Raw genomic sequence first — 27,460 nt, forward strand, 5'->3', positions numbered from 1 at the left:
CTATCTCATTCATTAAGATTTATACATTGTTCATCAAAATCAAATTAGTTACACATCTAAATAATTTTTTACTCCACGTAATCATTTCATTATTATTTCAATAAAAATAAAATTTAAATTATTTCATTTCAGCTTAATTTTCTGATATTGTTTAGAAAATGATTCATAATACTATTTTATTATAATCAAATAAAATGTAATAAATACGAAATTTATGATGTAAAGCTCAATATCGATTTTTTTTATTCAATTTGAGATATACTTTAAATATCATAATTTAGTAAATTTTCATTCAAATGCTTTATTTTTTATGAAAATATTTATTATAATATTAAATTATTAATGCGTGTTTATGTTGTATATGTGTAAATATTTTTATATTTCAACAAGACTATTAAAATAAAAACAAAAAAAAATTTCTTTTTAAAAGAAAAAATCATTTTTTTAAAAAAATAATTTAGAAAAAATATATATTTTTTAATAATTTTGTATGAGTGTTTTAAATACGAGAAAATATAAAAAATATTTTTATACAAAATAAATGGATTTTCAATTCTAAAGAGAAAATTAATAGGAAAAAAATATTAATAAAAAGTAAAATAATACATTTATGCGTTGAGATTTTTTTTTTTTTAGTTGAAATCCAAAATTATCTAACTCAATTAATAAGAAAAAGGAAAAAGAAAAAAAAAATCCAAAACGGGGATTAAAATAAAAGTAGAAAAGCTCGCTGGGCTTAGCATATGCGTTAAGCGTAAGCGGTGGACAAACACAAGCCCACGAAAGACTTAAAAGGGCCTAAAACGGGAGAACAGGGTAAAGCAACAGGTGGTAAAAACGTCAATTCAAGTCTACCAAATCCATCGCGACTTCTATATATATACCCATCGTCAACAGCTAGGGTACAAAAGGGCCCCAAATTCTCTCCGCTAAAAATTCTTCCCTTCAACAAACGTTAAAACCAGAACAACAAACCACAATTAATTAATCGCTAAGACGTAGCCACCGATCGGTAACTTGAATTTCTCCTCTCAATTTCTGATCATATTCATCTTTGTTTTTCTCCAAAATTTTGCATTTCTTGCATTTCGTTTATGAGGGTTTTGATTTGCAGAGTTTTGTTTCATATTTCCACAGATCTCAGAAAATGGCGACGTTTGAGCTTTACAGAAGATCAACGATCGGTATGTGCTTGACGGAGACCCTGGATGAGATGGTTCAAAGTGGTACTCTCAGCCCAGAGCTAGCTATCCAGGTTCTTGTTCAGTTTGACAAGGTATACAATTGCACCATAGTATATTTAAGTTTAGCTGCTACTTCTAGCTCTGTATCTATGTTTTTTGGTTTTGCTGATTCTGATTCTGATGTTGCTTTTTATATTATTATTGGTTTTTGTTTAGTCTATGACTGAAGCTTTGGAAAGTCAAGTTAAGAGCAAAGTTACCATTAAGGTAATTTCTTTAGTTTTGTTATATTTTTGGGCTATATATTCCTTGTTCGTTTATGCGAGGATTACTTGGAATTTTGAATTGTGAGATTATGCAATTAATTTATTTTTAGTGGTTTTGTTAAAAAAAAAAATCTGAATCATTTGGCTTGCAATATTGAAAAGTCAAAACTCTCAACGCCACATACTCGTCTGGTAAAATTAATTTTAAAAAATTCCTTTAGTCAGTTACCATGGATATTCTAAGTTCACAAGAGAAACTTTTAGTTTTAATCTCAAACTGGAAATATCCGTATCAATATTTCATATGGATGTTTGTAGGATTCACAAAAACAGAATTCAATTGAAAGTGGCAAGGTTTCTTTTTCCTGTTCTGAAATTCTATTATCAATTCTATTGTCCTCCTTGAGTTTACAGTAGTCTTTAGTGCGTCTTCATCTGCATATGATTCTTTATTGCCTTGTACTCGCTACTAATCAAATTGTGGTTGTTTGTCTCTGTGTGTGTGTTTTAGTGTATGCGTTAATTTCAGTAAATGTTTGAAGTATATGCAGCTAACTCAGCTAAGTTTTACAGTTTCTCACTCTGAAAAGTATTGTGCATATGCTAAATTGTGGAGGAATTCTTGTTGCCCTATAGTCTGTGGACCTTTTAGGAGCATCAAAACAATGTTGAATGTATATACTTTAGTGATTTGGATAAAGTGAAGTGGTAGAACATTAAGGGAGGCTGTGCAGCTGGGAGAAAAAAAATGATTTGTTGTCTGCCACTTGGACAGTTTAATTATGTGGGAGGGATCTCTCTGTTTTCTTTTGCCCCAGGGCGGCCAGCTGGGGATATGTATCTATTATCAAAGTTTAGTTGCTTTGCATGAGCATGGCATTCAGAAAGGCTGATACATTGTGATTGTATGTGCTACAGGGACATTTGCACACCTACAGATTCTGCGACAATGTTTGGACTTTCATTCTACAGGATGCAGTGTTTAAGAATGAAGATTCAGTGGAGAATGTTGGTCGGGTTAAAATAGTGGCTTGTGACTCAAAGCTACTCACGCAATGAAGTTTTAGGAATCCATTTGTCTTGTGGTAGTAGAGGTGGATGGCAGCAAGGAAGAAACCTGAGTTTTAGCTACCATGGAAGATTGAATATAAGTTATATAGCTATCAGCCTTCGTAACTATTTTTATTTGATGATATCATGATACATTTGATGATGGTGCATCCAGTGATCAATGTAGGATGATTAATGTTATCCTTCTTTGTTCATTTTATTCCTTGTCTTGAGAACATGAAACACTTATGGAGATGGACACAACTTAGTGATAAAATCTTGAAACCCACGAATTATACAATGTTGTGCACATTCTGACATGCTAATAGTTTGTATGCACACCCTTGTATTGATTTGCGGATGTCAGTGTATGAAAGCAACATTTCCCTGGAGATTTTTCAGGCAGGTATCTGTATTACATGAAATAATTTGATTTAGCAGATGACACTAGCTGTTACTTTGGGAAAAAAGACAATAAAAAATTAACACGAAAGTAAAAGCAGCGGCAGGTACGATTGCGTAAATTAGAAGTAACAATTAACTCCTTACCGCGTCAAAATTCATGATAGTGAGTTGGAGACCTTGAAAATTTTATTTTTATTTAAAACCACATCATTTCCTGCACTTGTCAACGTGTGCGAATTCCGGCTGTCGTTGGTGTTTTTGGATTTTTTTTTTTTTTTTTTTTTTTTAAGAATTGCATAGATTTGTATTAACGAGCCAAATGGGTTGATAGATTGGCAGGTAAATATCTAAAAATATAGAATTCGAACTAATGAAAACAAATAATTTGACTCCTTTTCCGTTTCAATGTCAAACATTTCCAATGTTATCCCTTTCCTATTTGCTTGAATCCTTAGCGAATCTCTAATGGGAAAGCTACATTTGGATCGTGATTACAAGGCTTCTAAAGACGGAGGCGATCTTTCCTCCGCCTCAGCCACTCTTTCCTCTTCTTGCAGCAGTCTCTCGTATCCTTGAAGCTCTGTAATTCATTTCTCGTGTTTTTATTTAGTTTCAATTTTCAAGGTAAAATCCTCCCCAAACCGAGCAAGAATTGAAAGTTTGATGCACACTGTACCGCGTATGAAACAAAGAGTGCATTACAAACACAATGTACACTTCTAAGATTCTCCAATCACCATGGCTTTCACCTGCCTTCTTCTGAACACGTAGATTTTGCAATATATGGTTTCCAAACCAACCCTGATTTCTGGTAGTTTTCTTTTCTTCTCTCTCTCTGTTTTTTTTTTTTATTTTTTCACTTATTTTCTACGTTGAAATTGAACAATGGGAACTTCAGGAGTTGATCTGCCTGAACATGATGAAAGTACTATCATTCACCCCCCATTTATCAAAGGACTTGATGGAACGCATGGAGTATCTAATCTGCAAAAGCTAGGGCAGACCAACAAGCACTCCTCAACAACAAAACGAGCTTCTTTTTATTTGTTATAATATGTCTGCATATTCCATTCATGATAATATGGGCTAACTTTTTGGTTAACTATCACACTCAATAGGAACTGTCGCATATTTGTTATGCCCTTAAAACCAGTCCATTTATTGAACATCTGTCCTGTTGTTTTATTTTATTAACTATGCGTATGGTTGAGGAATTAATTTATTACATCTCCTGTTTTGACATTAGTACAACATCTTATCTTGTTTTGATTTCCTTTCGTTTTTTTGCTGAGACAGGTAACACTAGCATAAGAAATTTATGTACTAATTCATTAATGAGATAAATTCATTCAAGCTGATGAGTCATGGCATGTTATTCTAACTGTTGAAAGAGGGAAGGATTCCATATTTTCTTCCGGAGCCGTCTGTCATTTTGGTCTTCTTCGTTATGGTCATTCTGTGCATTGTCTTCATTTCTCTTGGTTTGTATTTTGTGCCGCAAGATTATGATGATGCTGTAAAGGAACTCCAAAGTCAGCTGACTAAATGAATTTCTTTGAATGAGTTACATAGTAGTTGCATATCTTCAAGTACCAGAACTCAAACTGATAATAGGGGCAATCTAGGTGTGCAATACCACCCTCTTCCTGTAGAAGACATGATGTGGATCAGTGGTTGCATAAGCATTTTGTGGGCCGCGCCAAGAGCACCAATATGCCATTTTCAGCTTTAATGGATCTTGTAGAGAGAACTACTGGAGGAGATAAAGTTATATCAAGGCAAAGTCATCATATATGTGAATTCCAATAGTAGCCCTTATGTTTGATGCAATGCAGACATCAGTTTACCAATTACAATGTCAGAAAGGAACAGTAATTTCATCTATTGAATGTCTCCTGAATCCTTGATGTCTACAGGTCCTTACAAAAATCACTAAGAGTGACCATCATGTACTGGTAGCTATGAACACAAAGGGTTGCAGTATTTCTTCATTGGGGTATCTCAAAGTTGTCTCCTTCAGAATGGTTGGTGAGTTTCATGCTTCCTAACTTTTAAGATCTACATCGAAAAAACTGAATGATCTTGAAATCATGTTTGCCTAATCTTCATTTCGCCCAAAGATGAGTATTAAGATAATCAATTAATTATCTTAATAACAAAGTTAGGTATAAAATGCCAATAGACCAGTATATGTTCTACACAAATCAAGAATTTCCAACTCTTTAGCAGTATAAAGCACTTTTAAACAAAAATGTTTTCTAGTTTTCTAAATTGGCAACAATTTTATGTTCTTAAGAAATGAACACAATTTCTAAGTTTTCTATAGAAAATGAAAATTAAAATTTCTAGAAAATTGTTTTTCACAAGAAAACAGCACTAGGTGTTACCATAATAATTTGCCTTTTCAAGTCCTTTATTGGCGGCCTGGAATGTTGAAAAGAATCATATTGAGTTGATCCCACGTGCAATGTCTCATAGTTGGTATAGAGGATTGTTAGTTAATCTGTCTACTTATCCAAATCACTTTTAAGTTGGCAATTTTGTACCTTCATATATATTCTACCTTCATATATATTCTAATGCAAAGAATGATGATGAAATAATTACTTTTAAAAGTCATAGGCATCTCTTCTCGTTCAAAAAAATAAATGTTTAGCTTAATGCTCAATTTGCCCTATGTAGTTATTGGGCATATCTAATTTAACTAATTTTTTATTTTTAAACTATATTAGTCCATAAATTTTAATTAATAAAAAATCAAGTTAATATTTTTTTACTATTAAAATATATAATATTATAATTTAATTAATTATAAAAAAATGAAATAATATATTTTATAATTTTTTTAATTAATTATAATTAATTTAAATATTTATTTAATTTTAGCTAATTATATGACACTGTAAAAATAATATTTTATCTTTTTATTTATATAAAAATGAATTAAATTAAATACGCAAAGTAAATTGAGCATAATTTCATGGGTAAAAATTTTAATTATTAATTAAATTAAATTAAATTAAAATTTAAATTTTTAAATTAATTTAACTCAAAATTAAAAGAACATTTAATCAAACATATTCAATAAGCATAAGAGGCGTATTAAGCATTAAGCCAATTTTTTTTTTCCCTAGCAGAATATGAAATCATTCATTACTTTTGGCAATCTATATCCAAATCTCGTACAATTGAAGACTTTTTCAATTCTTTTGTCTTTTAGTTATTGACTTGACTGGACGGGGCTTTTGCTTGCTTCCATGAATGATCGGTGTGGGGCCTCCCCGAATAAATAATAATAATAACAATAATAATAAATCTCTATAATTTATTAAAATTAATTATTATTTTTTTAAAATCCAATTAAAAAAATCTATTTACTCTTTAAATTTTTATTAAAAAACGCATTAATTAACTTATTTTAATATTAAATATTTATATTTATATTTATATTATTTAATTTTTATAACTTTAATTATTTATATTATTTAATATATAATTTTAATTAATCATATCACTAAAGTTAAAAATATTTTAAAGTTAAAAACGATAAGGTAGTATATGTAAATGTGGCTCAATTAGCATAAATTTTTTGATAAGATTGAGTTTTTGAATTTTTACATTGGTTATAGATCATGTATGTGTGTAATTTATATAAATTAATATATTTTATTAAAATTATTATAATTTTATTAAAAAATATATTTTATTTCTGAGCTATATATATCTATCTTTAAAAAAAAAGTATATCAATTTTTTTTTTACAAAAATCTATTAAAAAAATTAAAAAATTTAATTTAAATAAACATATATACATTTTAATTGGGTTTTAAAAATTAAAGATTAAATAGTAAATTTTAATAAAATATAAGGACATAATGATAATTTACCAAAAAAAAAATGGCGATTGATTGCGGGATAAAGCAAAGTTTCTCATTGATTCAAATTCATCAAAGAATATTCCACGACTTATTCTATGTTCCTTTGGGTGTTCTTATCTCACCCCATTTCTCCTGTGTCTCGATTTTGTCCCGTTTGGCAATTCGAATAAACTATTTTCGCGTCCAGACATTGTGTCTTAGGAGTTGGGAGGGGACATATTTTGTATTTGGATAAAAATAATTAAAGATTTTTTTTTATCATATGTTTATCAATAAAAATTAAATGGGTAATTTTTACTATTTCTCTTAATCAATAAGAAATATTTTAAATTATGCTTTCATTTTTTTAGAAAATAAAAGATAAAACTTTAAATAAATAGAGATATAATATAATTTAAAGTATAAAATTTTATATTATTATAATTTTATATCAAAAAAGATAAGATAAATTATTTAGATATAATATAATAGTAATTATAAAAAATTAATTATATTGATAAAATATTTAATTTAATCATTCGATGGAAAACACTTTATTTAATAGTAATTTATTATTATTTAATTTAATTTTTTTATAAATTTAATATAAAAATTATTAAATTTTAATAAAAAATTTATACTTTTTATCAGTAGAATGGTAATTGTTGAAGAGGTCCTATTTTAGGTTTGTGGGTGAGGAAAGATTTAAGGCTACTACACAACTTATGCTTCGTTATGACTTGATGAAAGGCATAAATTGATGGGTTATATCTGTTTTCACAAGTCTAATCAAAGAGTCATCATTGCCACACATGCATACTCTTTATTGCGAAGGCTTCGTAATATGTATCATTGCGAAACCATACTGGTTATAATTGAAAGTTGCATAGTCTCAGGGGTGATGATATTGGCAGATGATGAAGATTTACGAGTAGTTTGATTGATTGGTAAAATGAACACAGTTATTAATGTTGCAATTGTTGTTTACACATGATATAACTTAGAAATTATTGAATTTGCTCCATTGAAATTTGGAGACCAAATTGGATATCGGCTCTTTTATGCTACACAAAAAGTTGGGGTAGATGATTGTGCTTGTTATTTTCATAGAGATTTGTCAAGGATCCAGCATTTACCATAATTGGCAGGGCAACATCATGGTCGTGAGATTGGTGGTAAATATTGTAAACCTCGAGTGTGTGTATATATATATATATATATATATATATATATATTTGAATTCTATTGAACTTAGGTTTTCAGTTTAGAAACTAAAAATTTATAAAAATTTAATTTAATTTATTAAAATATAAAAAATTAATTTTTTAATTTTAAAAAAATAAAAATTAAATATAATTATATAAAAATTTAATTAATTTTTCTTTATAAATAATTTATTCTAAAAGAAGCCATCATTTCTTATTGAAATTTATTGTGATTAAATAGGCAAATCCTGATACCTCTTAGTGATAAAAGCACCCTAAAATGATGAAAAGATGTAAGAGATAAAAAATTCCAATGTATTTGTGCCAATATTCAAATAATTTTCAGACCTAAGTTTAAATAATATTATTTTTATTCAAATGTTTAATAATTGAATAACTTTTTGACAAATGATTCATTGCTCTAGTCTTTAATGATAAGGTGAACTTATAACAAATTATAGGTTTGAGCTCAGGGTTATAAGTGTATCGTTTGATCCGAGATCTACAGTTTACTATGTGATTTTACATCTCACTATATGATTTTCACGATTTTTAGACTATTGCAGGACCCAGAAAATGATTAGTCTAATTGGTTAACTGCTAAAATACACTTTCTGACGACAAAAAAAAAAAAAAACTTTTTGATAATTAAATAATTGATTTTGTCTTTATTCCTGTAATAGATTGATTATATTATTTAGATAATTTGAGAGGGACATCAATTTTCTTTGGTAATTATATTAATCATATTTGCTTTCATCTGGTTTAAAATTTATGCAAAATTAATATATAATCTATTAATGATAATAATAGATTGAACTGAATTTGGATAAGAGTTTGAAAATTAGGATGAGAACATTAAGTGGTATTTTACTTTACCACACGAGTGGAAATAAATCCTCTATTTATAAATTAGATTTCCGTAAGAATTTAATTTTACTAATCTTTTTTATTGATAAATTTTCATATTTCAAATGAAAGACTTTAATTTTTTAAATTTGAAAAAAGTCATTTTGAAAAAGAACAAATTATGAGAATTTAAATGTTGAAAAGCTCCCTTATTAGTCATAATATTGAAAATTTATCAAAAGTTGGCTTACTAATTTTTCAATTTAAATGAATGAATTAAATTGTAATTAATTAAGGAGATAATAAATAAATATAATTTTTTTTCTCAAATTATAGAATATAATATATACAGCAAATTAAATATACATTTATACATTAAAAAAATTGAAGTAGTAAAGTATTTCACCAAAGGCCATTTTGAATTAACATTGTATATTATAATAAGTAAAGAAATAAAATTATAAATAAATATTTTATTATAAAATATAAAAAAGGTAAATTATAAGTCCATTCTCTAAATTTATCAGAAACACCTTTCAGTTCTTTTATTTTCAATTTGAAGCAAGTTGGTCTCTTAGAGCTTGTTTAGTTTTGTTTTTTGGTATAGAAAACTAGGGCTACTCATTTGTGGAAAACTTGAGTTGCTTAATAGAAAAATCCTTATAAGAAAATTAAAAAAAATAAAATTTGATAAATAAATAATTAAAAAAATTAGCTTTTAAAATTTAATTAAAATTTAAAAAACAATTTTAAATTGTTTCTAACTATTTTTTTTTATAACAAAAAGTATTATTTTCTAATTGTTTTTCAAATAGAAAATAATAACTTTTTTTATAATTAAAATTATATTACAATTTTTATAATTAAAATTAAATAATTATTAAGAAAATATTTATTTATAATACTAAAAATTAATGATATTATCATAAAATAAATAAATAACTCATACTAAAGTAATTTTAATAATAAAATGAATGTTAAATATATTTTATAAATTTTTATTTCAATTATAAAAAGATGTGAATTTTTAAAATTTTTTAATTAAAAAATAATTTTTTATTATTAAGAGATAAACACATTTTTCATGTTTTGCCTTATTTTCCATGAAAAATAAAAGTTAAAATTTTCTTAAAAATAGAAAATTATTTTGCATAACTATTTAAACAAAAATTAAAAAGATTGATTTGTGAATTTTGATAAATTTAAGGATTAATTTATAATTTACTTATATAAAAAAAGTAAATTATAATTTAGTATATAAGGTGTGGTAAAACTTATAACTTAATTCATGTATTTTCAAAATTCAAGCAATTTATGATAAAACCTCTAATTTAATATCTACTTTTAAAATTTTAATTAAGTTATCATTAATTTTAATAAAAATTACTAAAATATCTTCAACTTTATTTTTAATCTAAAAATAATTTAATTCCTTAGATTTTATTTTATTAACAATTGTGTCCCTGAGATTTGATTACACCTACAAATTAGTTTTTGTAATTTTAAGATTAAGTAATTTAGTTTTTAAAATTTTAATTGTCTACGAGTTAGTCTCTATAATTAAAATTATGGTTAATTTTTTAGTCTCTACAATTAGAATTATTGTTAATTCCTCATTAAATTTAATAAAAATATTGAAATAATTTTAACTTATTTTTCAATCTGAAAAATAATTTAGTCATTAAAATTTTATTTTAATAACAAATTGTGTTCACACATATTTTTTTTTATATGTAATAATATAATATAATATATAAAAAGATTATATATATATATATACACTTATTTATATATTATTAAAATAATAATGACATAAATAAAATATTATCAAATTATAAGGGCTTATATATAAATAGTTATAATATTTAAAGATTTATTTAAAAAATATATAGATAATTTTAAAATTAATATAAAATTTTAATAATTTTAAAGTAATTAATGTATATTTTAATAATTTAATTTAAAAAATTTTTAATTTAATAAGACTCACATTTTTAAAATATAAAATTAAAATATTAATAAAATAAAATTTTAAGAATTAAATTATTAAAAAAATTAAATTTTAAAAATTAAATTATTTTCAAACTAAAAATAAAGATACTAATTTAATAATTTTACTAAAATTAATAATAATTTAATAAAATTATACCGATAAAATTTAAATTATGGGTTTTATTAAATTTTAAAAAATTAAATTATTTAATTTTAAAAATATAAAAATTAAATTATGAATTTATTAAATTTTAAAGATTAAACTGTGATTTATTAAAAAAACCCATAAAAATACAGAAAAGCATAACGAAGGTCGCCAGAGGTTAAAAGATTCTAAAAGTGTATATAAAACGCTCTCTCTTATCTTCCCTAATTACAAATTTTCATCAATTAAAGTACTAATATCAATTGATAACCCAAAACACAAATCACACAAAGCAAACACATCCCCAGAACTTTCTACTTTTTCTTCTCTTTGCTTTAGGGGTTTCGCCTCTCTTTCTCTGTAGACTGTAACAATCTCTCGCCTCCTCTTGTTCCTTCTTCCTTTATCTCTCTACAGTCCATACTTCGGATGTGTATGCATCTATCGCCTCTCTCTCTCTCTCTCTCTCTCCTTTCTCAGGTTTCCTGTCTCTTTCTATATATCTATTCGTATCTGATCTGTTCGTTCTTATTTTCTATGTTTACAAGATCGTGGCTCTGTTTGTTTTGGGGATTTCTTTTCTGTTTAGTCTCCGATTCTAATTTTGTTTCTCTGTTTTTGTTTTGGTTGGGTGGGGTTTTGCTTTATAGCAGTACTAGTTGAAAGTAGAGAAGACGAGGTGTGATGGCAACGATAAGATCGAGCTTGCCGTCGAGGCTTCGGCAACTTTTGTCTGGTGAAAGTGTCATTGGCCCCTCTATAAAACTCGATTCTGAGCCTGTGAGTTCACTCTTTTTTGGAGGGAGGGGTTCCCTTTTTTGTTGCAATTATTAATTTTTGTTTATTTTTTGATGGGTTTATCTGGTTTTTGTACTGCTTTTAATCTCCTGGGTTTTGCAATACTGAGAACTGTTTGGTGAACCCATTAGAATTTTGTGTTGACCATTTTTAATGAGAGACTACTTAGTTGTGCCACTGACTTTTGGTAATTAGTGCTGCGATCATTTTGATCATATGATTGGTGCCACAATGAATGTCTATTGATTTTGTTCTATGAAGCAATGGAGATAGACAAGATTACTTTTATTTCCTTTTTTTTTTTTTTTTGGTTTGGTTTAATCTCATGGGAGCTTGCTAAGTATCTCTTGTTATTGTTTTTGGTTGGCCATTCAAATTGGAATTACTATTTGAAGTTTGTCATAGTTGTGCACAGTGCTACTTAATCCTGACTACAGTTGTGCCTCAAGTGTCAGTGTGGACATTGATCAAATAAAAGTAATTTACTGGTTTCTTTCCGTTTATTTTTTTGTACATTGACTGTGGTAGCTTGTGCGCATGGCATCTTTTAAAGTAACAATTCTCGAATACTGACAATACAGTGTATAAGAAACATAAGGAAGGTTCAATTATGTTGTCTTGACTTATACATTGCTAAATTTAACACAGTTAACTATGGCCTGGAAGAGGGGTGAGTGGCTTAAACTCATTTGTTACATCAAGTAGCTCTATCTTATTTGTAGTGTACATTTTAAGCTCAAATTGAATGCCATTGTAAATTACTAACTTTTGCTAAAAAAAATGTCATATATTTTTGAAGAAATAGTGCATTTCAACTTCGTCTGTGTGAGTGTAAAAAATCTTGAGACGATGCTGTGCTCCTGCCTGCAAATTTTTGAAAAACCATTTCCAACAGGTGGCATTTATTGATCTGCATTGTTATGATGAACTGCACAATTTCTCAACTTATAGCCCTGGGTATTTTCCATCTTTGATTGGCCTATGTTGTTCTCCTTATGGGAGGACATGTAATGTTTTAGCCCTGGTTTGTTCAACACCCAAAACTCGATGCCTGAGCTTATATATTCCCTTTGTTGTAACTAAGGATCTGCAATGATTTTAGATGGATTATTTGAATTTAATAATTATGGTTTTCGAGTTTTGAGCTATTTGAAGCTATGCATGATTTGACTAGTTTCTATCTTTTTTATGCTATGTCGTATTTGTATGTTTGCTTGCAGTGTATTTGTTATGATAGACTGCATATTTCATTTATACCATTATTTTAGGATAAACTTATTTATATAATTGCTATTTAGCAGGATATTGCATTTGTCATTGCAAATTCGGAAAACTTTGTTATTATGTTGAAGTCTCATCTAAGTTTGGGATTTACCTTGACACATTGCTATTTGCTAAAATAAATTTACCCAAAACGAACTCCAGTCCTGCATCAAAAAGAAGTTGAATGTTGCTGCTTATCATATATCTGTTATATGGAGCAAGATTTCTTCCTGTAAAGCTGGCTATTGACTTTGTTTTTTCCTTTCCTTTCTTGAAATCTGGGTAGATGGATTTTGACAGCATATTTCTGGCAATCAGTATTGAAATCAATGTTAATTATCTTCTCTTTCAGTGTTTTTCTTAAAGGTCTTAACGTATTGCTACTTGCAGCCTCCTAAAATTAAAGCATTCATTGACAAGGTGATACAGAGTCCATTGCAAGATATAGCAATACCACTTTCTGGCTTTCGCTGGGAGTACAGTAAGGTAAAGGCACACTTTTCCTGCTGTATGGAGCCCTCCCTCCTCTCTCTCACGCAGACAGAGAGAGAGAGAGAGAGAGAGAGAGAGAGAGAAACAAATCCATTCCTCTTCTTTATTTTTAGCTGCTTTTGCTTATTTGGGGCTTTAACTTGCAGGGTAATTTTCATCATTGGAGGCCATTGTTTCTGCATTTTGATACTTACTTCAAGACATACCTGTCTAGTAGGAATGAACTTCTCCTGTCAGATGATGTTTCAGAAAATGATAGTCCATTTCCAAAGCATGCTGTCTTGCAAATACTACGAGTGATTCAGATAATTTTAGAGAATTGCCATAACAAAAGTTCATTTGATGGCATAGAGGTATATTATTATTATTTTGATAGAGCCAGAGACTAATACGTTCTTTCATCATGAAGGCTAATATGTTCTATCCATTCCATTAGTTTTTAATGTTTGTTAAGTACTTATTGAACATATTCACTTTAAGTACTAACATATTTACAAGCATATGCAATAATTGTTCGTCTAATATGTTCTTGTTGTTTACTTGGCTTTTCAGCATTTCAAGCTCCTGCTAGCATCCACAGACCCTGAGGTTCTTATAGCTACATTGGAGACGCTTTCAGCACTTGTGAAAATTAATCCCTCTAAACTGCATGGGAGTGGGAAATTGATTGGATGTGGCTCAGTAAACAGCTATCTCCTGTCCCTTGCACAGGGCTGGGGAAGCAAGGAGGAGGGCTTGGGCTTGTATTCATGTGTCATTGCAAATGAGAGAAGTCAAGAAGAAGGGTTGTGTTTATTCCCATCTGAAGTGGAAAATGATCATGACAAGTCTCAATGCAGGATTGGTTCCACCCTGTATTTTGAATTGCATAGTCTCAATTCTGAAAATATGAGGGATGGTAGTGGCAATGCAAATTCTTCTAGCTTGAAAGTCATACACATGACGGATCTACATTTACGGAAGGAAGATGATCTATTATTGATGAAAAAGTGCATTGAGCAGTATAATGTGCCTCTTGACCTTCAATTTTCTTTGCTAACCAGAATTAGATATGCTCGGGCTTTTCGTTCCCCCAGAGTTTGCAGGATGTACAGCAGGATTTGCCTCTTTGCATTCATTGTACTTGTTCAGTCTAGTGATGCTAATGATGAACTGACATCCTTTTTCGCTAATGAGCCTGAGTATACAAATGAGTTGATTAGGATTGTGCGGTCAGAGGAAGCTGTTCCTGGAACCATTAGAACTCTTGCAATGCTTGCCTTAGGAGCTCAGTTAGCTGCTTATTCAGCATCCCATGAGCGGGCACGAATTTTGAGCGGGTCTAGTATCAGTTTTGCTGTGGGGAACCGCATGATTCTACTGAATGTGCTTCAGAGAGCTGTTTTATCTTTGAAAAACTCCAATGATCCCTCTTCTCTTGCCTTTGTTGAAGCGCTTCTTCAGTTCTATTTGCTCCATATTGTTTCATCATCAGCTTCAGGGAGTAATGTTAGGGGTTCAGGAATGGTTCCTACATTCTTACCTCTTTTGGAAGATTCAGATCCTAACCACATGCACCTTGTCTATTTGGCTGTCAAAGCCTTACAAAAACTCATGGATTACAGTAGTTCAGCTGTGTCCCTGCTTAAGGAATTAGGGGGAGTAGAGCTTTTGGCTCAGAGATTACAGATAGAAGTACATAGAATTATTGGCTTGGCTGGGGAAGATGAAAATTCAATGATCATTGGCGAATTCTCAAGATATAATGATGATCATATCTATTCTCAGAAGAGGCTAATCAAGGTTCTTTTGAAGGCACTTGGTTCTGCCACACATGCTCCTTCAAATAATACCAGATCCCTAAATTCCCATGACAGTTCTTTACCTTCTACTTTGTCGCTGATATATGGGAATGCAGACAAATTTGGGGGTGACATCTATTACTCAGCTGTGACTGTTATGAGTGAAATTATCCACAAGGACCCAACTTGTTTCCCTGCTTTGCATGAAATGGGTCTTCCAGATGCATTTTTATCCTCGGTGGTAGTCGGGCTACTTCCTTCTTCTAAGGCTCTTACTTGTGTTCCAAATGGTCTTGGTGCCATATGTCTTAATGCCAAAGGCTTAGAGGCTGTGAAAGAAACTTCAGCATTACGGTTTCTTGTTGACATCTTCACCAGCAAGAAATATGTTTTAGCCATGAATGAAGCCATTGTTCCTTTGGCAAATGCTGTTGAAGAGCTTTTGCGTCATGTATCATCATTGAGAGGCACCGGTGTTGATATAATTATTGAAATTGTTGATAGAATTGCTTCCTTCGGGGATAATAATTCTGCAGGGCCATCAGGGAAGGTTACTGAAATGGAAATGGATTCTGGAGACAGGGAAAATAATGGGCATTGCTGTTTAGTTGGTGGGGTTGATTTGGGCACAGAAGGGATCAGTAATGAGCAGTTTATTCAACTGTGCATCTTTCATTTGATGGTTCTGCTTCACAGAACAATGGAAAATTCAGAAACATGTCGCTTATTTGTGGAGAAGTCGGGAATTGAAACATTATTGAAGCTTCTATTGCAGCCAAGTATTGTCCAGTCATCTGAAGGGATGTCTATTGCTTTACATAGCGCAATGGTTTTTAAGGGTCTTACTCAACACCACTCTGCACCTCTGGCACGTGCGTTCTGTTCTTCTCTTCGGGACCATCTGAAGAAAGCTTTGACCGGTTTTGGTGCGAATTCAGGTTCTTTTTTGCTGGACCCTAGGACAAAACCAGATGGTGAAATCTTTTCTTCGCTGTTCCTTGTTGAGTTTCTTCTGTTTCTTGCTGCGTCAAAAGATAATCGCTGGGTAACTGCACTTCTTACGGAATTTGGAAATGGTAGCAAAGATGTTTTGGAGGATATTGGTCATGTACATCGTGAAGTTCTTTGGCATATTGCTTTGCTTGAAGATGCAAAGCTTGAGATTGAGATAGAGGAGGACGGTACTGGTTCTGGTTCGGAGTTGCAACAGTCTGAACTGAATGCAAATGAAACTGAAGAGCAAAGATTTAATTCTTTTAGGCAATTCCTTGATCCATTACTGAGGAGGAGGACATCAGGCTGGAGTATTGAATCTCAGGTTTTTGACCTTATAAACCTTTACCGTGATCTTGGACGCGCTACTGGATTTCCACAAAGATTAAGCACTGTTGGTCCTTCAAGCCGCTTACGATCCATTCACCAATCACATCATTCTGAAACTTCAGATGCTACTGGGGCTACCAGTAAAAAGGAATATGACAAGCAGAGATCCTATTATACTTCTTGCTGTGACATGGTGAGGTCACTGTCTTTTCATATTATGCATTTGTTTCAGGAGTTGGGGAAGGCAATGTTACTTCCTTCTCGACGGCGGGATGATACTGTGAATGTTTCCCCTTCTTCTAAAGTTGTGGCTGGAACTTTTGCATCCATTTCTCTGGATCACATGAATTTTGGCGGTCATGCTTGTCCTCCTGGATCAGAGGTATCTATATCAACAAAGTGTCGTTACTTTCACAAGGTTATTGATTTCATTGATGGCATTCTACTGGACAGGCCAGATTCTTGTAATCCAATATTGGTAAATTGCTTATATGGACATGGAGTGGTTCAATCAGTTTTGACCACATTTGAAGCTACCAGTCAATTGCTCTTTGCAGTTAATAGGGCCCCTGCATCCCCCATGGAGACTGATGATTGGAATGTCAAACAGGATGATAAGGAAGATGCAGATCATTCCTGGATATATGGTCCCTTAGCTAGCTATGGTAAACTTATGGATCATCTGGTGACATCATCATTTATTTTGTCTCCATTTACAAAGCACTTACTTGCACAACCTTTGGCAAATGGAGCCTCACCTTTTCCTCGGGATGCTGAGACATTTGTTAAAGTGCTTCAGTCTATGGTGCTGAAGGCAGTGCTTCCTGTTTGGACTCACCCTCAGTTAACCGATTGCAGTAATGATTTCATTAGTACCGTTATTTCTATCATTGGACATGTTTATTCCGGGGTGGAAGTGAAAAATGTGAGTAGCAACAGCAATGCTCGTATTACTGGTCCCCCCCCAAATGAATCAACTATTTCAACCATTGTGGAGATGGGTTTTTCCAGGTCAAGGGCAGAAGAGGCTCTAAGGCAAGTTGGATCTAATAGTGTGGAATTGGCAATGGAGTGGTTATTTTCCCACCCTGAGGAAACTCAAGAAGATGATGAGCTTGCTCGTGCACTTGCCATGTCTCTGGGGAACTCAGAATCAGATATAAAGGAAGAGGATGCAAATGCCAATGGTCAACAGCTTGAGGAAGAGATTGCCCAACTTCCTCCAGTTGATGAGTTGTTATCAACATGCATAAAGCTTTTGCAAGTGAAGGAGCCTCTTGCTTTCCCAGTTCATGATCTTCTTCTGTTGATCTGCACCCAAAGTGATGGCCAATATAGGTCTAGTGTCATCTCATTTATTCTTGACCAAGTGAAGGATCGAAACCTGACTTCCGATGGCAGAAATAGTACCATGTTATCTGCTCTTTTTCATGTCTTTGCCTTGATTCTTCATGAAGATGAACTGGCACGAGAAATTGCTTTAAAGAATGGCCTGGTTAAAATTGTGTCTGATTTACTTTCACGATGGGATTCTGCTTTGGTGGACAAAGAGAAGCGTCAGGTTCCCAAATGGGTAACAACTGCTTTTCTTGCTGTTGATCGCCTACTTCAGGTGGATCAGAAACTGAATTCTGAAATTGTTGAGCGGTTGAAAAGGGATGATTTGAGCAGTCAGCAAACCTCAATCAATATTGATGAGGACAAGCAAAACAGATTGCAGTCTGCACTGAGATCACCTACAGAGCAAATAGAGGCAGAAGAGCAGAAGAGACTTATTCAGATTGCTTGCCATTGTATCAAGAACCAGCTTCCATCTGAGACGATGCATGCTGTTCTGCAGTTATGTTCCTCTCTCACCAGAAAGCATTCTATTGCTGTTTGCTTTCTGGAAGCTGAGGGTGTAAGTTCGCTACTGAATTTGCCAACAAGTAGCCTTTTTCCTGGATTTGACAATATTGCTGCTACTATAATCCGCCATGTCCTTGAAGATCCCCAAACCCTTCAGCAAGCAATGGAATCTGAGATAAAGCACAGCCTTGTGGCTGCTGCTAATAGGCATTCAAATGGAAGGGTCACTCCACGCAATTTCCTTTTAATTTTAAGCTCTGTAATATCCAGGGATCCAATGATTTTTATGCAGGCTGCACAATCTGTTTGCCAAGTTGAGATGGTAGGTGAAAGGCCTTACATTGTGTTGCTGAAGGATCGTGAGAAAGATAAAAGCAAAGAGAAAGAAAAGGAGAAGGACAAAGCATTGGAAAAAGATAAATCACACACAACTGATGGCAAGGCTACTTGGGGTAATGCGAACACACTTGCACCAGGGAATGTGTATGGAAAACTTCATGATTTGAATTCCAAGAGTGCTAAAGTACATCGGAAATCTCCTCAGAGCTTTATAACTGTGATTGAGCTTCTTTTGGATGTAGTTATTAGCTTTGTGCCTCCCTCAAAAGATGATGCGGTGATAGATGTGCCACAGGATGTGCCATCATCAACTGACATGGATGTTGATGTTGCTGCAATCAAGGGGAAAGGAAAGGCCATAGTCACTGTTCCTGAGGAGAATGCAGCCAGTAGCCAGGAAGCTTCTGCATTGCTTGCAAAGGTTGTATTTATTCTGAAGCTTTTGACAGAGATTGTGTTAATGTATTCTTCATCTGTTCATGTGCTACTGAGAAGAGACGCAGAAGTTAGTAGTTGCAGGGCTCCTCATCAAAAGGGCTCTTCTGGTTTGTGCACTGGGGGAATATTTAACCATATTCTTGACAAGTTTATTCCTTATTCTCGAAATTTGAAAAAAGAAAAGAAATTAGATGGTGACTGGAGACATAAACTGGCAACCAGGGCAGGCCAGTTTTTGGTGGCATCTTGTGTTCGCTCAACTGAGGCAAGAAAGAGGGTGTTTACAGAGATCAGTTACATTTTCAGCGACTTTGTTGATTCATGCAATGGCTTTAGGCCACCAACTAATGATATACATACGTATATTGATCTTCTCAATGATGTACTGGCTGCCCGTACACCTACTGGTTCTTACGTCTCCCCGGAAGCTTCTGCCACTTTTATAGATGTTGGTCTGGTTAAGTCCTTGACTCGAACCCTTGAAGTGTTGGATCTGGATCATATTGACTCGCCTAAAGTTGTAACTGGGCTTATCAAAGCTCTGGAGTTGGTGACAAAAGAACATGTTAACACCGCTGATTCTAATACTGGGAAGAATGAGAATTCAACAAAACCTCCTGTTCAGAATCCATTAGGGAGAGCAGAGAATATTGTTGATATGTCCCAGTCCACAGAAATTGTGCCTCAATCCAACCATGATTCTGTGTCAGCTGACCATGTTGAGTCATTTAATGGTGTGCAAAACTTTGGTCCATCTGAAGCTGTTGCAGATGATATGGAGCACGATCAAGATCTTGATGGTGGTTTTGCCCCTGCTAATGAGGATGACTATATGCAGGAAACTTCTGAGGACACAAGGGATCTTGAAAATGGCATGGATACTGTTGGTATACAATTTGAAATCCAGCCTCATGGGCAAGAAACTCTTGATGAAGATGAAGATGAGGAGATGTCTGGCGATGATGGGGACGAGGTGGACGAGGATGAGGATGATGATGATGATGACGACGACGACGATGATGAAGATGATGAGGAGCATAATGATCTGGAAGAGGATGAAGTGCATCACTTGCCCCATACTGACACTGACCAAGATGATCATGATATTGATGATGATGAGTTTGAAGAAGAATTGTTGGAGGAAGATGATGAAGATGAGGAGGAAGATGAGGACGGGGTGATACTTCGGCTGGAGGAGGGCATCAATGGGATAAATGTTTTGGATCATATTGAAGTTTTTGGTAGGGATCATAGTTTCCCCAATGAAACTCTTCATGTGATGCCAGTTGAAGTTTTTGGTTCTAGACGTCAGGGCCGAACTACATCCATTTACAATCTTCTTGGTAGAAGTGGTGACAGTGCTGTCCCCTTGCGCCATCCCCTTCTAGTTGGACCTTCTGCATCACACTCGGCCTCTGGCAGACAATCAGGTGAGTGAGCTCGTTTACTAATTGTTTGTAATATTTTTTGCTATAGCGTCATTATTGTATATGCTTGAAATTGCAACCTGCTTGCAAATTTGGATTTAGCGTTGACATGATTTCTTCTCTACCTTTGTCTCTCGCTATCCTGAGAATGCTCATGATATGGTCTTTTCAGATAGGAACTTGGAGAATACTTCATCTCAGCTGGATAGTATCTTCCGATCCCTAAGAAATGGGCGTCATGGACACCGTTTGAACTTGTGGAGTGATGATAACCAGCAAAGTGGTGGTTCTAGTGCATCTGTACCACAGGGCCTTGAGGAGTTGCTTGTTTCTCAGTTGAGGCAACCAGTTTCTGAGAAGTCTTCTGATCAGAATACATCAACAGCAGAACCTAAAATCAATGGTGAGGTTGGCCAGTTACCTGGACCAGATGCAGTACAGCCTGATACACCCGTTGAAAACAATGTGAACAATGGGAGCAGCAATGTGCCTCCTCCCTCTTCTGTAGCAGTGGGCAGATCTGTCAATATTGAGATGAGACCAGTAACAAGTGATTCTCACTTGCAGTCTGTTGAAATGCAGTTTGAACAGAATGATGCTGCTGTCCGAGATGTTGAAGCAGTTAGCCAGGAAAGTAGTGGTAGTGGGGCAACTCTAGGGGAAAGCCTTCGTAGCCTAGATGTTGAAATTGGAAGTGCTGATGGTCATGATGATGGTGGAGAAAGGCAAGGTTCAACAGATAGAATGCATTTGGATTCACAGGCAACTCGGACGAGAAGAACAAATCTTTCTTTGGGGAATTCCACAGCTGTAAGTGGGAGAGATGCATCACTTCATAGTGTCACTGAAGTTTCAGAAAATTCAAGCAGAGAAGCAGAACAAGAAGGTCCAGCAGTGGAACAGCAAAGTGGTGGTGAGACTGGTTCTGGATCAATCGATCCAGCATTCTTGGATGCCCTTCCTGAGGAGTTGCGAGCTGAAGTTCTTTCTGCTCAACAGGGTCAAGTGGCCCAACCTTCAAATGCTGAACCACAAAACACTGGGGATATTGATCCAGAATTCCTTGCAGCTCTTCCTCCAGACATTCGAGCAGAGGTTTTAGCACAACAGCAAGCACAGAGGCTTCATCAATCTCATGAACTGGAAGGTCAACCAGTTGAAATGGACACAGTCTCTATAATTGCAACATTTCCATCAGATTTGCGTGAAGAGGTACATGATTTGTTGTGTTGTAGTTATGTGAATTAGTTATATGTAACTTCAAGAGATCTTATCATTTCTTCCCTCAGGTTCTCCTAACATCGTCCGATGCTATACTTGCTAATCTAACACCTGCTCTTGTTGCGGAGGCTAACATGTTACGTGAAAGATTTGCACATCGTTATCATAATCGTACGCTCTTTGGTATGTATCCCAGAAGTCGCAGGGGTGAGTCTTCTAGGCGAGGTGAAGGTATTGGATACAGCCTGGAGAGAGCTGGGACTGCCTCACGCAGGTCTATCACTGCTAAGCTTGTTGAAGCTGATGGATCTCCTTTGGTTGAGACGGAATCGCTTCAAGCAATGATACGGGTGCTACGCATTGTTCAGGTACTCATAAGCTGCTTTCTCTTTTTTTCTTGTGCCATATCCTAATCAAGGTACTGATAAATAAATGATTTTGCAGCCATTATATAAAGGTCCTTTGCAGAGGCTTCTTTTGAATTTATGTGCTCATGGTGAAACAAGAACTGCTCTTGTAAAGATCCTTATGGACATGTTGATGGTTGATACAAGGCCTGCCAATTATTTAAATGCTGCTGTGCCATCATATAGGCTCTATGCTTGCCAGAGCAATGTGATGTATTCTCGTCCACAATCTTTTGATGGTAAAGTAATCAAGTTATTGGCGCTCTTATAGTTGCTAGCTATAACTATTAGAATGCACTCAAAACTAACGCGGGGTAATATGATGTATTCCCGATCACGTTCTTTTGATGAAGCCTTAAAAAAATATTTATTGACCCTCTTCAGTTGCTAGTTATAACTAGCAGAAAATATTCTGAAAAATTATTATGGACCATGGTTGGTGATTTTTATTCTCAATTCTAGCACTTGGAAAGTACTGTCACTAGCACAATATGAGTTCCTTTCATCTCAAAGAAGTGAAAATCAGTTTGACACTATTCTATTATATTCTATAATGATCTTAGATCTTTATGAAGTTTAATTAGTTATGGTTATGGAGCCTTTAAAAGGTTAGTGATTTTTAGGTCTGAATCTTGGTTCAATTAAAAGTGCCTTTTTTATTAGAATGTTGGGGGTAAGAAGTTTGGCCATATTTGAGGGTTTTTTGTGTCCCATGAGATATGTTTTGTACCATTAGTACTTAATAACCTTTATGTTATATTGTTTGCTTTGTAGGGGTCCCACCCTTGGTATCTCGGCGTGTCCTTGAGATGCTGACTTACTTGGCTCGAAATCATCCCTATGTGGCAAAAATTTTGCTGCAGTTTAGGCTCCCTCTCCCTGCACTACAGCAGCATGAGAGCTCTGATCGATCACGTGGTAAAGCTGTGATGATAGTGGAAGAGTATGAAACAGATGCAAAACAGTGTCAGGAAGGATATGTATCCATCGCCTTGCTTTTGAGCCTCTTGAACCAACCTCTTTATTCAAGAAGCATAGCACATCTTGAGCAGGTGATGGTTTGGCCAGTTGATGTTTTGGTTTTTAAGATGTAATCATTTTGGTATATTAATGCAGTTGAAATTGAGATTTTTTCACTTGTTTCTTGTTCTGTTCACAGCTGCTTAACTTATTGGAGGTAATCATTGACAGTGCTGAATGCAAGCCAAGTTTATCAGATAAATCTGGGGATGGTACCGAACAACCATCTGCTCCCCAGAATTTCGCGTCAGATGCTAAAACAAATGTGGAAGTTGGCAGTGCTTCTGATTCATCGTCCACAGCCATTGATTCCTCTAAATCCACAACTCCTGGTACAAATAATGAATGTGATGCTCAAAGTGTTCTATTGAACCTGCCACAAGCAGAACTTCGACTTCTCTGCTCATTTCTGGCACGAGAAGGGTATGATGCAGATTTTGACCTGTAGTCAAACTTTCTGTCTGCTTTTGTGTACTTCAACTCATTACTTATTAATGTCCCTTTTTTGTTTCTTATGCATATGCAATACCATGTTTCTTACTTGTATCTTTATTATCTTTGTCATCTACAAGTTTATTTACTGTGTATATGTGCATGTGTGTGAGCAAGATGGTTTAAACTGACAAATTGTTACCACTAAAATATTTTTAGCAACTGCCTTTTGCTTTCATTGTTGCTAGTATTGATTATTTTAGACTCTTAGATTCATCTCATATGTTTGATCTGATGCACTGTTTTCCCTCCCAGTTTGTCAGATAATGCATATACTCTTGTAGCGGAGGTAATGAAGAAGCTGGTGGTAATTGCCCCAACTCATTGTCATCTGTTTATTAATGAGCTAGCAGATGCTGTACAGAATCTTACTAAATCTGCTATGAACGAGCTACGCCTGTTTGGTGAAGAAGTGAAAGCACTCCTTAGGACAACTTCTTCTGATGGAGCTGCTATTTTGAGGGTTCTGCAGGCATTAAGCTCTCTTGTTGCCTCACTAGTTGAGAAAGAAAAGGACCAACAGATTCTTCCAGAGAAGGAGCAAAGTGCAGCTCTTTCTCAGTTGTGCGACATCAATGGAGCTTTAGAGCCTTTGTGGCTGGGGCTGAGCACTTGCATTAGCAAGATAGAGAGCTACTCAGATTCTGTACCTGATTTGCTACTTCCTAGAACTTCCACATCAAAACCATCCGGTGTAACACCTCCTCTGCCTGCAGGCTCTCAGAACATCTTACCATACATCGAGTCCTTCTTTGTAATGTGTGAAAAGTTGCATACTGCACAGTCAGGTTCCAGTCATGACTATGGTGCAGTTTCTGAAGTTGAAGATGTGAGCACATCTGCTGCCCATCAGAAAATCTCAGCCCCTGTTTCGAAAGTTGATGAAAAACACATTGCATTTGTTAAATTTTCTGAGAAACATAGGAAGCTCCTTAATGCTTTCATCCGCCAAAATCCTGGGTTGCTTGAGAAGTCCTTCTCACTCATGCTGAAGGTTCCCCGTTTTGTTGATTTTGACAACAAAAGATCTCACTTTAGATCAAAAATAAAGCATCAGCATGATCACCATCAAAGTCCTTTGAGAATTTCTGTAAGAAGAGCTTACATTCTCGAAGATTCATATAACCAACTACGCATGAGGTCAAACCAAGATTTGAAAGGGAGGCTGACTGTCCATTTTCAAGGAGAGGAAGGTATTGATGCTGGCGGACTTACAAGGGAATGGTATCAGTTGTTGTCCAGGGTTATTTTTGACAAGGGAGCACTGCTTTTTACAACAGTGGGAAATGAATCTACTTTTCAGCCAAACCCCAACTCTGTTTACCAAACAGAACATTTGTCATACTTCAAATTTGTTGGGAGAGTTGTGAGTATTTAGATGCTTTTGCTTTCTTTGAGGAGTTCATGTGTTTTTGTTATTGATTCTCATTATCTTTTGCAGGTGGGGAAAGCACTTTTTGATGGGCAACTGTTGGACGTTCATTTCACTAGATCTTTCTACAAGCATATTTTAGGAGTTAAAGTTACATATCACGACATTGAAGCTATTGATCCCCATTACTTTAAAAACCTTAAGTGGATGCTTGAGGTATGCTGTGGGACCGTATTTCTTTAGCTTCTGCTTTCTCTCATATCAGCTAAACTTTTCCAATGGTTGGTATTGCTTATTTGGTTAATTTTTTGGATTTTGCAGAATGATATAAGCGATGTTCTGGACCTTACTTTCAGTATCGATGCTGATGAGGAGAAGCGTATACTGTATGAACGGACTGAAGTAATGATCTCCCCCTATGTGCTTGTATTTTTTTTTTTTTCAGAACTTGTCTCCTTTTTTCTCGCTTTTTTAAAAAAAATAAATTCTGGTGAACGTAATGCAGGTAACAGATTATGAACTGATTCCTGGTGGACGTAACATCAAAGTTACCGAGGAAAACAAGCACCAATATGTTGATTTAGTTGCGGAGCATCGGTTGACAACTGCTATTCGTCCTCAAATAAATGCCTTTATGGAGGGATTCAATGAATTAATTCCTAGGGAATTGATATCTATTTTTAATGACAAGGAATTAGAATTGTTGATAAGTGGACTTCCAGATATTGATTGTGAGTTTCTCTCAGTTGTTCTTATATGTGTTACAGGATTTGTGATTTCCTTTCTAGCCCCATCAAAAAATATTTTTGCAATATCTGAGTTGAGGTTCTTAATGCTTGTTTTTATCTAATGCCTTTCAGTGGATGACATGAGGGCAAACACCGAGTATTCTGGATATAGCGCTGCATCCCCTGTCATACAGTGGTTTTGGGAGGTTGTTCAAGGGTTCAGCAAGGAGGATAAGGCTCGCCTTCTACAGTTTGTGACAGGCACCTCCAAGGTATTTACTTTTGTTGGATTTTTTTATTTTAATTATGCCTGATTGATGTATTATGTCTTTAAAGCAATTGTTAATAACTGATTTATAGGTTATTGAGCTTATGGTCAAAATATAACTGCTCAAACTATATAGGAAATAAGATCCAAATTCTTTTAAGGATAATTGCCATCTTGATTGATGTGTTCTTCCCTATTATAGTTATATATAGTTGTTTTGATTGACTGTTCTTTTTTTTTTTTTCCTGCCCTTGTTCCTGCTGATTAAAATGAGAAACTTGTGTCTAAGTCCCACTCTTACTAAATTGTTCCAGGTGCCTTTAGAAGGCTTCAGTGCACTTCAAGGAATCTCAGGTTCCCAAAAGTTCCAAATACACAAGGCATATGGAAGCCCTGATCACTTGCCTTCGGCTCATACTTGGTAATCTTACATTTTGATTACTTATTATTTGTTTACGTGTGTTGAATAATCTTTATATGGTTGTTGGAAACTCGTGGAATGCAAATTCTGACTTAGAATAATCTTCTTGCAGTTTCAATCAGTTGGATTTACCAGAGTATCCTTCCAAACAACATCTAGAAGAGAGATTGCTGCTTGCCATTCATGAAGCCAATGAAGGGTTTGGTTTTGGTTGATTTTGGTGGGTCATAAGGGAATGGTTATGTAAATAATATACACATCACAGGGTATCATGCTTTGACAATCTGATTTGTTAATATATTGTACAGCCCAATATTGGATATGGGAAATGCTTCTGGCAGTTTTTAAATTTGCCAATCTTTGCTGTTTTTTCTTTCCAATTTAACACTTTTGGGGCCAAATTTTTGTGTGTGTGGTCTGCCCTACTTGCTGGTTCAGGAGATTAACGTCAGCATAACGAGCAATAACTCCCATCAAATTAACGTAGGGTTTGGATTAAATGAATATGGAATTTACTTTTTTGGATTAATTTAAGGTCCACTTTGTAAATTTTACCAAGTTTGGTGAAATAACTTTTTTTTTTCTAATTCTATATAATAAATATAAATTCCATATTGAACAAGTCCTAAGGATTAAAAATTCATAGACTGCTGCTTTGATCCTCATCGGCATATGTCAACGCCTAAAACCCGCGTTATACGCCAGCCACAATCGTTTCACACAACGACTGAGTGAGGGGCGGAGGTGGCCTACCTGGCAAGCTCTTATTGCATGTAGAGAAAATAAATTAATTTTTACTCAAGGGAAGGAGATTTGCCATTGTATGATCTTTTCTTTATGTATGTTGTATTACTGGTGTGAACGTAATG

At 34.0% G+C, this 27,460-nt stretch overlaps 2 protein-coding genes across 7 annotated transcripts; both read left to right on the forward strand.

Moving 5' to 3' along the window:
* Positions 1-859: 859 nt before the first annotated feature.
* On the forward strand, positions 860-2,801 carry LOC110636869 (transcription initiation factor IIA subunit 2). Of its 2 annotated transcripts, none has more exons than XM_021786733.2 (4): positions 860-1,012; positions 1,138-1,276; positions 1,401-1,451; positions 2,369-2,801. In XM_021786733.2, exons 2-4 carry the CDS (start codon positions 1,148-1,150, stop codon positions 2,507-2,509), a joined length of 321 nt encoding a protein of 106 aa, XP_021642425.1. In that variant the 5' UTR covers positions 860-1,012; positions 1,138-1,147; the 3' UTR covers positions 2,510-2,801. The 2 variants fall into 2 exon arrangements, with proteins under 2 accessions (XP_021642425.1, XP_057986927.1); XM_058130944.1 differs by having other exon boundaries at positions 869-1,012; positions 1,115-1,276.
* Positions 2,802-11,203: 8,402 nt separating this feature from the next.
* Positions 11,204-26,940, forward strand: LOC110636865 (E3 ubiquitin-protein ligase UPL2). Of its 5 annotated transcripts, none has more exons than XM_021786726.2 (17): positions 11,204-11,433; positions 11,604-11,733; positions 13,405-13,500; positions 13,653-13,859; positions 14,059-20,665; positions 20,835-21,874; positions 21,952-22,251; positions 22,328-22,529; positions 23,065-23,342; positions 23,450-23,733; positions 24,058-25,168; positions 25,244-25,390; positions 25,496-25,576; positions 25,680-25,905; positions 26,035-26,174; positions 26,485-26,591; positions 26,704-26,940. In XM_021786726.2, the coding sequence occupies exons 2-17, from the start codon at positions 11,638-11,640 to the stop codon at positions 26,804-26,806; spliced, it is 11,025 nt and encodes a 3,674-aa protein (XP_021642418.2). In that variant the 5' UTR covers positions 11,204-11,433; positions 11,604-11,637; the 3' UTR covers positions 26,807-26,940. The 5 variants fall into 5 exon arrangements, with proteins under 5 accessions (XP_021642418.2, XP_021642417.2, XP_021642420.2 ...); XM_021786725.2 differs by having other exon boundaries at positions 11,607-11,733; XM_021786728.2 differs by having other exon boundaries at positions 11,204-11,386.
* The last annotated feature ends 520 nt before the right edge of the window (positions 26,941-27,460 follow it).

The sequence above is a fragment of the Hevea brasiliensis genome, chromosome 12 (assembly GCF_030052815.1).
Source record: "Hevea brasiliensis isolate MT/VB/25A 57/8 chromosome 12, ASM3005281v1, whole genome shotgun sequence".
NCBI classification, from domain to species: domain Eukaryota; kingdom Viridiplantae; phylum Streptophyta; class Magnoliopsida; order Malpighiales; family Euphorbiaceae; genus Hevea; species Hevea brasiliensis.

What these genes read in the sequence shown, in the direction of transcription:
- LOC110636865 (XM_058130945.1), top strand. Translation starts at nt 11,638, where the DNA reads ATGGCAACGATAAGATCGAGCTTGCCGTCGAGGCTTCGGCAACTTTTG. An exon ending in TCGTCCACAATCTTTTGATG is followed by an intron (nt 22,530 to 23,064) that starts GTAAAGTAATCA and finishes TTTGCTTTGTAG; the next exon opens with GGGTCCCACCCTTGGTATCT. An exon ending in ACCTTAAGTGGATGCTTGAG is followed by an intron (nt 25,391 to 25,495) that starts GTATGCTGTGGG and finishes TGGATTTTGCAG; the next exon opens with AATGATATAAGCGATGTTCT.
- LOC110636869 (XM_021786733.2), top strand. Translation starts at nt 1,148, where the DNA reads ATGGCGACGTTTGAGCTTTACAGAAGATCAACGATCGGTATGTGCTTG. An exon ending in TTCTTGTTCAGTTTGACAAG is followed by an intron (nt 1,277 to 1,400) that starts GTATACAATTGC and finishes GTTTTTGTTTAG; the next exon opens with TCTATGACTGAAGCTTTGGA. An exon ending in AGAGCAAAGTTACCATTAAG is followed by an intron (nt 1,452 to 2,368) that starts GTAATTTCTTTA and finishes TATGTGCTACAG; the next exon opens with GGACATTTGCACACCTACAG.